The sequence below is a fragment of the Myxocyprinus asiaticus genome, chromosome 31 (genome assembly GCF_019703515.2).
Source record: "Myxocyprinus asiaticus isolate MX2 ecotype Aquarium Trade chromosome 31, UBuf_Myxa_2, whole genome shotgun sequence".
Lineage (NCBI taxonomy): Eukaryota > Metazoa > Chordata > Actinopteri > Cypriniformes > Catostomidae > Myxocyprinus > Myxocyprinus asiaticus.
In genome coordinates, this window is record NC_059374.1 from 19,118,629 (window position 1) to 19,132,044 (window position 13,416).

Below are 13,416 nucleotides of genomic sequence, written 5' to 3' on the forward strand. Positions count from 1 at the left end.
AAAGGTGTCAAGCACACCCCTTGCTGACCTTGTAAGTCCCTGTCCTACCTGCAGTAACAGATGTCCACAACACTTAAAAGCAATACTCATGTACATGTTCTGTTGAGCCCTCTGAGTCTTTATGAATCATTCATGATGGCACCTGGGCAGAGCTTAGGTGTTGTCAACAGACAACATGCTGAGAACAAGAATCTATGTCATGTATCCAGAGTCACAGGCAAAATGGATACTCTTTAACACAAAGCTATTTGACTCACATGCTTAAAGACCCCATGAAATGGCTTGACGAGCGAGTTGAGTTTCCTAGTGTATTTTGGGTAAGACATATTGACTATTTCTGTAGTATAAAGATATGGCAAAGATAGTAAACGTAGTATGGTAGTATGCTATTCTGAATTTAGCCTATGATTTGCAACTTGCTAGTCAGTTGCGGTTGGTCAATTAGTGAATGAATTTTCAAAGTGTAGTATCATCTCAAACGGAACACTAAAATTATTTTTTAAAAAAGTACTACACGGAAGCATTCAAGGTGCACGCGTCCGGTATTCAAAGATGAAATGATGCGTCCCGTATCTAATAATATTGATTTTGACAGTATTGATGGCAATACCAAGGAGAACCACTCCCCTTGCTAAAGTTTAATTTTGTTACATTTTATAGAACATTATACAACAGTTAGTTCCGGTGCTCGAATCTGATTAGACGAGAGGCATTCAAAGAGTGCTAATAGCTCACTCCATCAGCATTGGTATGATTTTCTGTTTGTATCACTCCGCTTGTGTTTGTGGTGTTCCAAACTAACCGTAAGATGTAACATGCCTTAAGAAAGAATGCTTTCTTTGTCTGTCAAAACAAAAGTTCCCCAAGAAATATACAAGAAGGAAACTGCCGTCCTCCATGTTTTCTCTCCGACAACAAAACACTTGAACATGAGTAAAATACTTGTACGATAATTCAAATAGCATGTATGGCAGCATCACTCCATGATCAGAGCAGATTACTATCACACTACAGCTGAGGAATAGAGTTAAACTAACAGACGCAGCATGTTCATCACTGTAACAGATGTAGGTAATCACACGCTCACTCTCTGTCTCTCACACACACACACGCACGTGTCCTTGTTTCTCCAACAACTTGTTAGAAACAGCCCAAGCTGTTGTTACTAGTTCTAAACTGTGGTTTTCGAATTAGTAACGGAGGCTTGGGCGCATCTTTCAAACTAGCAACAGCAGATCCTGTAGAGAAAGAAAGTAGTTTCACACACGAGCGTTTTTTGGGGACAGTCCTTATTTATTTACTTGTTCGTTGAACTGTTGTACAAAAGCAGTATCACGCTTGCAATCGTGCTGTAGCTATTGTCCATCTATCAGCATGACTGTGATTCCCTGTGGCACTCGGCCTGCACAGCCATGCTAATAGTTGGACATACAGCACTCTTGCTCATGTGATATTGCTTTACTATCATATAGATGGCTTCAAAGATATTAAACACAGACTAAAAGCCACCAAACTCCACTTCTGATTTCATGGGGTCGTCAAGGCAGTAAAAATTACATTGCTCTTGGGTACTTTTTGCAGAGAGAGTTTTCTTGTAGAAAAGTGAAGTGGTGCTAACAGCACTACCTAGGCCTTTTGATGTTCAAAACATGCTGAGCACGCTGCAAGAAATTTTATCGGACTTTTTATATGCCGTCATTTGGAAAGAGTGGGGGAAAAAATGAATGTTCTTCGTACCTACATTTGCTCATTATTGTGCCTCCACTCTGCCGTAACCAGGCCACGGATTGGCTGCAGGGGGCGGGACTTGCTGACCACAGCTCTATGCCGGAAGGAGGACTAGAATGGAAATTGATATCACAGGGTGAGACAGGCATGCAATCTGCCACATGTGCTCAGGTGGACCTTATTTCTGTCTTAATTCCCAGCAAAACGTCTTCATCTAGTTGCTGCAGAAATCAGGGTGCTTTATTTAGACGGGTCAGATTGTCAGATGAAAGGCAGTCAGCTAGAATGCAAATCAACACCTACGCATTCAGCCATAAGAAGAAAATGCATTCATGTGTTCAGATTAGGATATATGCTAATCGCACACTGTTTCTTTTTGCTTCTTGCTGAATTGCATTCACATGCTCTCAAGACTTAACCCTTCTTATTGTCTGTCTCTCCTCTGTCAACTGCAGTTCATCCCAAAAAGAAAAACCGGCAGACGTGCGTGCGCAAGAGCCTGATCTGCGCTTTCGCCATGGCCTTCATCATCAGCGTCATGCTCATCGCAGCAAATCAGATGCTGCGCAATGGCATGGAGTAGCGACACCACTGTGAGCGGGGCGGAGCCTGCATGTGCATGTCTGTCAATGAAGTCATTTCCAGAAACTAACAAAACCAAACACCTCACTACTGAAAAGAGGAGCTTTTATTATTTTTTAATTTTTATTTGCACGTTATTTTTCCACTCGGACCAAGCGACACAGGAAGTGTGCGGCGAGCGAAGCCAGCATGTTTCTCACTGGCAGGGACTTTAAAGGGCTGACTTTCTGCTTTTCGTGGCACCTCTGTTCCCTAATGCAATAACGTGCAGGAGTTCATAAGCACCTCTTTTGTTTTGCCGTCTCGTCTGTGGCTCCGATTTCAGCATGGATTGGTTGTTGAGTTTCGGCTCGGCTCAGGCCGGCTTTCAATGTAGGAAGGCAAAAGTAATTGGCACCTCATTTCACCTGTGTGGGAGGGGGAGTTGCAGCATTCATTCCACTGACTATTTTTTGTCTGCTCTCGCCAGGGTGCTTTTCTGGCTCTGGTGGGAGGCTGGGAAATGAGTGCTCTCTGTAGTCCATAATTAAATCCATATTTGTTGGCTCTAAAAATCTATAAACCTGACTTTAATAATTTTTTATGTTTTTTGCTGTTCTATTGTGTTAGGAAAAATCTCAGATCTCATCTTCCCTTGTCTAATGCTTTTTCTAAAGTGGGTTTGTTATGAGTAGCAGATACTGTATGAACTGTGTTTGAGTCTGTAATTCTTCAAGAAGCTTTAAGGGATAGTTAACCCAAAATTCTGTCATTTAGGCTTGGAATTGATGCCTTTTTCACGCATCGATAATTGGAAGATTTTCCAGATGATTATTGATATATATATCGGGATTTTTTTTTCAGATATAAATAGGACTGCTCATTGCACAATAGTCTTTGTCTCTTCAGACATACACAACTTTAATAAAGTGTGAGTGGCAGGGTAAATTAAAGGGGTCGCACATCGGATGCATCTGACGGATGACATGGCGCGTTCTAAAATTAGAAACTTTATTTATTTTGTACAAAATGTACGCACACACCACCAATGCTCAGTGTCAACATTCTACAGTGCCACGGAGCGCAACTCGCATAGATTTCCATTAAATTCGTCCCAAATCATAATAAAAGGACAAAGATTATTTACTCTAGCCATCACTGGATTATCTATTGCGAACATGTATCTTTCATATAGCCTGCACCAGGGGTCGGCAACCTATGGCACACGTGCCAGCATTGGCACGTGGAGGGGTAATCACTGGCAAGCCAGCAACGGCGAGAGAAGCGAAGACTATTTTATTTATATAAATTCCGCACCTGAATTCCAATCTACATCTTGATGTAATCCTTCCTCATGATCACGCAGCGTGTTTTCATCAGCTGAATGGGAGGCTAAGCAAAAAGTTAAAATGTAACGAGACTGCAGTTTACCCAACAGATTCGTGCAGCGCGTGCAAGCCATTCGCACATCAAAATCCGGCAGCGCTTCACATTTGGTTAATCGCACGAGTAAACGCGCCCGCTTTGCATTGGTCAGGCTGCGCGGATGACAGCCTACATTCCGTGTTTCATTGGTTTCTTTTTACTTTCAGAACAACACGTGCTGTAATAAGGAAAACACCACTATTAATCCTTGAGATTTCGCATACAGTTACACCCTCCTTAAACCTTAAATGGACACACTCAAAATTACATTAAACGATTAAAAGAGAAAACATAAACCCACATCGTAGGGTTCAAAAATCTTTTCAAGTCTATTCAAAATATAAATTAAACCTGGAAATAAAGTTTTAGGATTTTGCAGGTGCAATTCACAGAAAAGGGCTTAATAGTTGATCGGCTTGTGATGCGCGAATGGCTTGTGCGCAGCGCGAATCTCGTCACACTTTAATAGTGTTTAACCTCCCATTTAGCTGATGAAAACACACTGTGTGATTAGGAGGAAGGATTGCATCAAGATGTAGATTGGAATGCAGGTGCGAAAAACTTCTTATAAATAAAATAGCCTGCTCCTCTCTCGCTGTTGCTTGCATGCTAGTGATTACATGATTACAATGTCATAATATGAGAAATATTTAAGATTCCACACAATTCCATGATCATTAATCAAATAAGCAAATTTGTGACATTAACTGTGTTAACTCATTTTGTACAAAAGGACAGGTTTTCTTTCATTAAAGCACTTAAGGTTCTCTGTGAAAATTCACATGCAGGATCATGATTATATCACAATTATTGTGTTTTGCACAAAATTTTCACTCAAACTGTTATGCTGATAATATCATTTGTAATGAAAAATAAACAATTCAATTAGAAAAATGCATAATAGAAACATTTTCACAAGTGGAAAATCGCATGCATTTGCAACAGCACAGCCACTGACCAGGAAAATAAAAAATTGCACTTCATGTCAAAAAGGTTGCCAACCCCTGGCCTGCACAATATATTTTCAGTTACAAGTATGTCATTTAGTGGTTTGACAGCTCAAATGAAAGACCTGTTCAAGACTACATACATAGAAATTGCATAATAAACATCGCCATTTAATTTGTGCAGTTACAACAGTTTCACTAACCTGCAAACTCATCAGTCACTTGTATCCTGTGTGTGTGTGTGTCTGTGCTTCAGTAAATGGTATATTGCCCTCTTGTGGTCTCCCAATGCTATCACGCCAGACAGTTAAACAGAGGCCAACTGAGTGGATTGGAAAGCATACAAATTGGGCTTCTAATTTAAATGCCAGCTAATTTTAATATATCGATGTCTCAAAAAAATATATCAATAAAATAACGTGCCTATCAATAATGGATATTTTGATATTTTATGACATCCCTACTGTCATTATTTACTCACTCTAATGTCATTCCAAACTATATGCTTTTCATTTTTATGTGGAACACAAAAGGAGACATTTTGAAGAATACATGCAGATCTTTTCCATACAATGACAGTTCATAGTGACGATGTCTGTCAGGCTTCAAAAAGGACAAAAAAAAAACACACACACACACACACACACACACACACACACACACACACACACACACACACACACACACACACACACAATTAAAGTACCCTAAAAGTAGTTCATACATACTTGGATGCAGGGTTGGGGAGTAACAGAATATATGTAATGGTGGTACGTATTTAAAATACAAAATATGAGTAACTGTATTCCACTACAGTTACAATTTAAATAGTTGGGAATCAGAATACAGAATGTTGTTGTGTACACTCTTTTGAAGTAAGTTTGGAGCATCAGAAATAGTTTCTTGTGTAAATTGCCATGTGAACATAAAATTGTATTTCTAGCCATTAGATGCACCTGTTATCAGTCGCGATTATATTTTTTAATGAATTCTATAAAAAAAATACATGTTAGATTTTTTTTCCTCTAGTTTGACCTTCAAAGATGTACTGCAAAAATATTACTCGTAATAATATTTTTTTTTTCCTGTAATAAAACCCCCAACAACAATCGAATAAATCCTTAAAATAAATTGACTTGAGAAGCTACACTGCATAAGATATTTAGGCTTTTTCAGAGCATTTATTTTTATATAAGTGTATTTTGTTTTACTGTACTGGCAGATTTGTTTTACGTTTTTCACTTAGAGTCAAAAACAAGTAAAAAAATCTGCCAGTGCTGAAGAAGTAATCCAAAGTATTTAGATTTCATTACTGACAATGAGTAATCTAACGAAATACGTTACAAATTACATTTTGCATTATGTATTCTGCAAACTGTAGTGGAATACATTTTAAAAGGTCTTCTGAAGCCACACGGTTGCTTTGGAACAGACTGAAATTCAAGTCATTATTCACTGATACTCTTCCCCAGTGAACTAACTCAACACAGATTTGTGAATTAATCGTTTAACGTTTTTTAATTAACTGGTTGTTTCAGTTCATAAATCAGACTGAATGATTCGTTAGTGAATCGGACTCATCCACTTAATGATTCAGTTACAACGGTTCTCAAGTTCATCTCACTGACCCAATGTTTCAATCACAGTGGTTCTTGAGTTAAGAGTTCATTGGAGGGAAAATGTTTTTGTAAATAATGACTAATTTCATCCTGATCCTCACAAAACTTTATCACACGACTTTTTTGACATTTTTGCAGCTTGACAGACATGTTCTGTGAACTGTTGTTTTATTTTTCAAAATTTCTCCTTTTGAAAGGAAAAGTCATATGGGTTTGGAGCAATGAGGATGAGTAAATGATGACAAAACTTTCATTTTTCACTTTCATGTTTATGGCCAGTTATTGCTGCATCAAGAGGAATACCTATTGAGATGCATATTTTATAGCATCTTGTGCCATCAGATCATGTTTTGCAGTGCTGTACTTCCATCCTCCATACGCACAAATGCACTTAAACTAGAAGAATGATCTTTCATTCACAGATCGTTAATATAAAATTCACTTTCATTTTATGTCCCCAGTCTTCATTTTTTTTAAACTGTTTTGAAGATGTCATTCACTTTACCACAGACCACAGTAATATTTAATGATTATGTGTAGAAATCACATTCATATTTAATCTCGTTTTGCATAAAAGCCACTATTGCATTGCATTGTTGATGTTTCAATAGATAGATACGCATGACGCATAACATGTCCATTAACTACTTTTTTTAATCAACATTAAGATGTTAGGATAAAACCTTTAATGGATGTATAAGGGAAATCTGTAACCAGTCCAACTGATCGACATTATTTTTTCTTCCCATTTTAATCACCCTTTTTGCCTTCACTAGTTCATTTTAAATGGCCTTGCTGTTTGACAAATGAAGTTTTGAAAGTACAAATATTTCTATGTTGTCTCTCAATTAATATGAGGTCTTAAAAGCTGCATGCGTAATAATTATAAAAGAATTAGCAAAATGCTGTTTAAAATGTCACACTGCAGGACATGCAGGTCAACTTTCCAAAAGTTTTCATGTCCACCACCCGTGTCCAGAAATGTAACATAGACGCCTGATGTCTTCACAAATAGGATTATAAAGAGGGAAAGATTGCTAAAGGAAGTTTAATTGTATCTTTTAACATAGGTGTAAGGGCTAAAAATCTGTGCATGATGCAGTTCTCCTTAACCGTTGTTTCAAAAATGTCAGTCTCCTCTATATGCTGTCAAAAACACACTATTATATGTTCCCCACCATAATGTTTTCTGAGGTCTGCTTCTACTTTAGTATGCATGTGAGCAAGCAGAACTCTGTAAATAGACCTTAACATGTGTGTTAGATGATTTCTGTTTGTGCATGATCGTTTAAAGCAGTACATTCTGCACAGATCGTGTCAGGGCTACAGAGGGGTTGGCTGAAATCAATACAATGTTTGCCAGCGCTCAGTTCCCCCATGACCCCTGAATAAAGCCATATTTGTCTGCACAGATGTACTGAAGAGCATAAAGGTGTATACACTACTATGACACTATAAAGGTATAATGTTTGTTCGCTCTCAAACCCCCTTTTTCTCACTTGTATGTGTTGGAGAAGGTGCAGGTGGGGATTTTTGGCATTCTTGGATAATGGCGACATCTGGTGGTTGATGTTTGACTTGATTGTTTATGTCTTGTCCTCATGTTGTCCTTGTCTGATCCAGAATGTAACATTAGCTTGTAGCATTAAATAATATAAAGAGCTGAATGGTTTGTCAAAACAGTGTATTCTGTGTTTGCATATTTAGATTATTTTGATCACCACAATTATGTGGTGAGGGTGAAGAGCAGCTCTGAAAAAAATTAAGAGACCACTGCAAAATTATCAGTTTCTCTTGATTTACTATTTATAGGTATGTGTTTGAGTAAAATGAACATTTTTGTTTTATTCTATAAAGTACTGACAACATTTCTCCCAAATAAAAATATTGTCATTTAGAGCATTTATTTGCAGAAAATGACAACTGGTCAAAATAACAAAAAATATGACATGTTTTCAGACCTTAATACAAAGAAAACTATACTTTTATATTCATTTATAAACAACACAATACTAATGTTTTAACTTTGAAAATCAATATTTGTTGGAATAACCCTGATTTCCAATCACAGCTTTCATGTGTCTTGGCATGCTCGCTACCAGTCTTCCACATTGTTGTTGGGTGAATTTATGCCACTCCTGGCGCAAAAATTCAAGCAGCTCGACTTTGTTTGATGGCTTGTGGCCATCCATCTTCCTCTTGATCACATTCCAGAGGTTTTCAATGGGGTTCAGGTCTGGAGATTGGGCTGGCCATGACAGGGTCTTGATCTGGTGCTCCTCCATCCACACCTTGATTGACCTGGCTGTGTGGCATGGAGCATTGTCCTGCTGGAAAACCCAATCCTCAGAGTTGGGGAACATTGTCAGAGCAGAAGAAAGCAAGTTTTCTTCCAGGATAACCTTGTACGTGGCTTGATTCATGCGTCCTTCACAAAGATGAATCTGCCCGATTCCAGCCATGCTGAAGCACCCGCAGATCATCACTGACCCTCCACCAAATTTCACAGTGGGTGCGAGACACTGTGGCTTGTAGGCCTCTCCTGGTCTCCGTCTAACCATTAGATGACCAGGTGGAGGATCGGTGATGATCTGGGGGTGCTTCAGCAAGGCTGGAATCGAGCTGGAAGATGGATGGCCACAAGCAATCAAACAAAGCCGAGCTGCTTGAATGTTTGTGCCAGGAGTGGCATAAAGTCACCCAACAGCAATGTGAAATACTGGTAGAGAGCATGCCAAGACACATGAAAACTGTGATTGAAAATCAGGGTTATTCCACCAAATATTGATTTCTGAACTCTTCCTAAGTTAAAATTGGTATTGTGTTGTTTATAAATGAATATGAACTTGTTTTCTTTGCATTATTCAAGGTCTGAAAACATTGCACATTTTCTGCAAATAAATGCTCTAAATGACAATATTTTTATTTGGGAGAAATGTTGTCAGTACTTTATAGAATAAAACAAAAATGCTAATCTTACTCAAACACATACCTATAAAAAGTAAATCCAGAAAAACTGATCATTTTGCAATGGTCTCTTAATTGTTTTCCAGAGCTGTACATTTATTATATTAAGGCAATTGTAGATGGGATGGGATTTTGCAAGTACTGTAACAAAATGATGGGAAGATTTTTTGGGTTATATAAACAATATAGCCATAGCCACTTATTTCAGTTTATGCTATAATCTAATCTGAAGACAGTATTACTTAATGGGAAAGTAAAGTTGAAGAAATAGATATTTATCCCATTAAATTAGAACACAAAGAGTGTATAAATCAAACAAAGCTGTATTTAAAATGGGATGTAAATGGACAATTTGGGGTTTGACCTGGGTAATGTGGTGGTACTGTATAAAACATGTATATAATCATATCTACAATTATTCACTTATTAATGATAGATCTGTACACTTTGCATGCAAAATATTTAGCTATATAAACTGTAGTTGAAACTGAGCTTGTTGCAAGCAGTCTATAGATGATTTATCATACATATTCAAACATGTACAGGACAGATGCATAGAGTTTATGCAATAAAGCATTTTTGTAATATTTTTTGCCCTGCATTGATTCCCTGCTGATTTCCAAGAAAATATAAACATAAGACATATTACAAATCTGTACTATTAATCTGCTGTTGATCAGGGTGTTTATTATCCTACAAGTATATATAAGTATACCTTAATCTTTGTAATTTATTAAATATTAATAATACTGATTCTTTTGCATACTAAGGTGTGTTGTGAATTGAGAATCATATGCCATCATGGGTAATGCAGTGTTTATTTGAGTTTAACTAATTATGAGTCACCACATGAACCCATATCGCACTTATTCACAAACATTATAGGAATATTTCAGCTTTGAGGGTGAATCACCAAGTTAATGAACTTGTAATGAGTCTTAATAAAACTCTTGAGGTGTATAATCTATTTTAATAATTTACTCTTGTCCTATGAACTCCTAAGCCATAAAGTGAATTGAAGAGTTATGAACTTCTGCAATTCCTCCTACCATAAAAAGAAACAAGCCGACCATAAAACGAAACAAAATATATAAAGCCTCCGCAACAGTGAAAATCTATATGGTGATCTGAACAGAGGAGTTGTGCGAGATAGGGACAGATAAAAAAGAATGTTTGCCCTAATTCATGGCTTGTAAATGCATAACAAGCCCCAAACATGTGAAACAGTGCCTGAAGCACCACAGTGGGAAAGGTTTGCCTCAGTGGTGGGAGGCACTGAGAGGTTCTATATGCACAGTTGATGCTCTTTTAAGTTAGAAAATACTTTACCATCACTGAAGAAAGGAGTCTTGTGTGAAGAAGCTCAGCTGCTGCTATTTGACACTCCAGACCAGCCTCTACATAACCCATCATCCTCTTGTCACAGGAATATTCAATGAGAATTGCAATTTGTGTGTGTGTGTGTTGGGGGCTCCTTTGATCTTTGGTTTTGGAACCGTGTTGCTGCTGACAGAGTTTCTCAGGTAAAGGCTTTTTATTTGCCTTGTCTAAGAATCAGTGCAGTGCATGACTTCGTGATTGATAGTGAGTGATTCAAAAAAAATTTTTTTTTGATTCAGACTGATTCGCGAATCATTCAGGCCGAATAGACTTTATTCAGAGTTGCACCATATGTAATTTTGACACGAATGAAAATGAAGCTGTGAGGGATAGACTTTAAGGATTAGTTGTATACAAAAAAGATGGGTCGACTGGTAGCAGGAAGCGTTTTTTAAAAGTTGACTCGAGTCGTGTGGATTAGTTTTATGCTGCCTAAATATGCCTTTTGGATCATCAAACAGCCAGCAGCCTCACGGCACCCATTCACTTTCATTGTATGGACAAACAGAGCTGAAATGTGCTTTTAAAATCTTCATTTCGGTTCTACATTTACATTTATTCATTTGGCAGACGCTTTTATCCAAAGCGACTTAGAAAAGAGGAAAACATAAGCGAATCATCTTAAGGAGACAGTGGTACGAAAAGTGCCATATTACAAAGTTTCACTTGCATCAGAATAGTAGTATTCAAAACAGATTAAAGTGCAACGAGAATTGTTTTTTTTTTTTTTAGTGACTGGTTAAGTGCTCATGGAAAAGATGTATTTTTAGCCGTTTTTTGAAAACAGAAAGTGAGTCAGCTTCACGGATGGAGTTGGGAAGGTCATTCCACCAAAATGGTATGATGAAGCCGAAAGTCCGGGAAAGTGTTTTGGTGCCTCTTTGTGTTGGTACAACAAGGCGACATTCCTTAGCTGACCGCAGGCTTCTAGTGGGCACGTAGCTCTGCAGAAATAATTTTTGGTATGCTGGAGCAGATCCAGTGACTGTTCTGTATGCCAGCATCTGAGCCTTGAACTTGATAAGTGCATCAACCGGCAGCCAGTGAAGAGAGACAAGGAGTGGTGTGACATGCGCTCTCTTTGGTTGATTAAAGACCAGATGTGCTGCTGCATTCTGGATAATTTGCAGGGGTCTAACCGCACATGCAGGGAGGCCTGCAATGAGAGTGTTACAATAATCCAGTCTAGTTATGACAAGTGACTGAACAAAAAGTTGTGTGGCATGTTCAGAGAGGAAGGGTCTTATCTTCCTGATATTGTAGAGTGTAAATATGCTAAAGTAGGAAAGTCACTTAAAGGTGAGTAAATCATGAGAGAATTTTCATTTTTGGGTGAACTAATCCTTTAAACCTAAATCAGGCAAGAGTGTAAAATAATTAGCAAAAAATTATTTCATGACACTTTTTATATCATTTGGACTTAAGTAAAACATATCCAAAGGAATTTTTAATATATTTGATATATTTTAGATTTTATGAGTTGTATCTCCCAGGAGACGTTGCCCTATTAAGGTACAAAAAAGTCAAAGTCATTAATATTTCTGTTTTATTTGATGCAAAAAGTGATGAGTTTCGGACTTCCCCTCTTATTTTAAAACATATCATACGTGTGTGTGTGTGTGTGAGAGTGAGAGAGAGTGTGTGTACATGTTTATACTACATTGTGGGGACCAAATGTCCCCACAAGGTTAGTAAAACCTGAGATCACCTACCTTGTGCGGCCCAGCCAGTGGCTGGTTTAAACATACTAAGCGATGTTTTTTTGAAAATGTATAAATGCAAAAAGGTTTCTGAGAGGGATAGGTTTAGGGGATTGAAATTATCATTAGATCTGTATAAAATCCATAAAATGCATGGAAGTCTATGGAGAGTCCCCACAATAATATAAAAACAAGTTTGTGTGAGAGTGTGTGTGTGTGTGTGTGTGTAACACAACTGAGAAAACTTTAGCTTTAAGGTTGCATGGATGACATGTGTAAGTGTAATAAATGTGCATGTGTAATATTGTGGATTAACCCTTTTTCTCCCCTCATTCTGACAATGTATCTCAGGGGATACACACATTTCAAAATGTGCTAAATAACAGCATGAACAACATATGACTTTTCTTCTTCAGCATCTTAATGTTCACAAATAATATTTGCAGTTTTATTTTATTTTGACTCAAGAAAAGTAAGATTAATATATAATTAATTATCACAAAGTCAGCATGTCCTGCACCATGGGCACCCATGCTGGTTTTAGGTCAGGCTGACTTAACATCACAGAAAATTTGAACCAAGTCATGTGACCTAAATACTCAAAACAGACCCAACTATGATAAATGGTAACAAGATTGGGTGAGAAACTCTTTCTCATACTCCCTATAAGAAACTAAAGAGTATGTATCTTGTGGTGCATGTTGCCTGTTTTAGAGTTAAGGCCCGTTCACACCAAGAGCGATAACAATAACTATATTAGAGTCCACACCAACGGATGATAACCTCTGTTTATTCTAAAAGAAAAGAAAAACAGACGGATATGGGTACATTAAATTCTTAAGAGACGAGAGGAGTAGGGAGAACCCAACACTCTATTGCATTAGATAGAAGTAACAGACTTAGCTAACATTGTCATTTTCACCGCAACTTCAAAGGAGGCAAGACAATGTTGTCGACATTAGCACTGGATATCTGAGGTAATTTTATGCTACCAGCTAGCATTAGCTTTTCATTATCTCATCTCTGTTAATACTTCTCACCATTCATTCCGAGGGTTAACCCAACTGTTTTCCAGATATCCCTTTTCTT

The 13,416-nt window shown here is 37.7% G+C and overlaps 1 protein-coding gene across 2 annotated transcripts in view; it reads left to right on the forward strand.

The window, feature by feature from the left end:
* LOC127422350 (calcium-binding protein 8-like) overlaps window positions 1-13,416 on the forward strand; it is a 138,174-nt gene that overhangs the window by 107,541 nt on the left and 17,217 nt on the right. The window contains exon 6 of one of the 2 annotated variants that reach the window (XM_051665808.1): window positions 2,184-4,171. The exons of the other annotated variant lie outside the window; for it this stretch is intronic. Coding sequence (XP_051521768.1) covers window positions 2,184-2,311 — 128 coding nt within the window. The 3' untranslated portion in view covers window positions 2,312-4,171. Of the gene's footprint in view, window positions 1-2,183; window positions 4,172-13,416 lie in introns of those variants that run through there. 2 annotated transcript variants of the gene reach the window in all.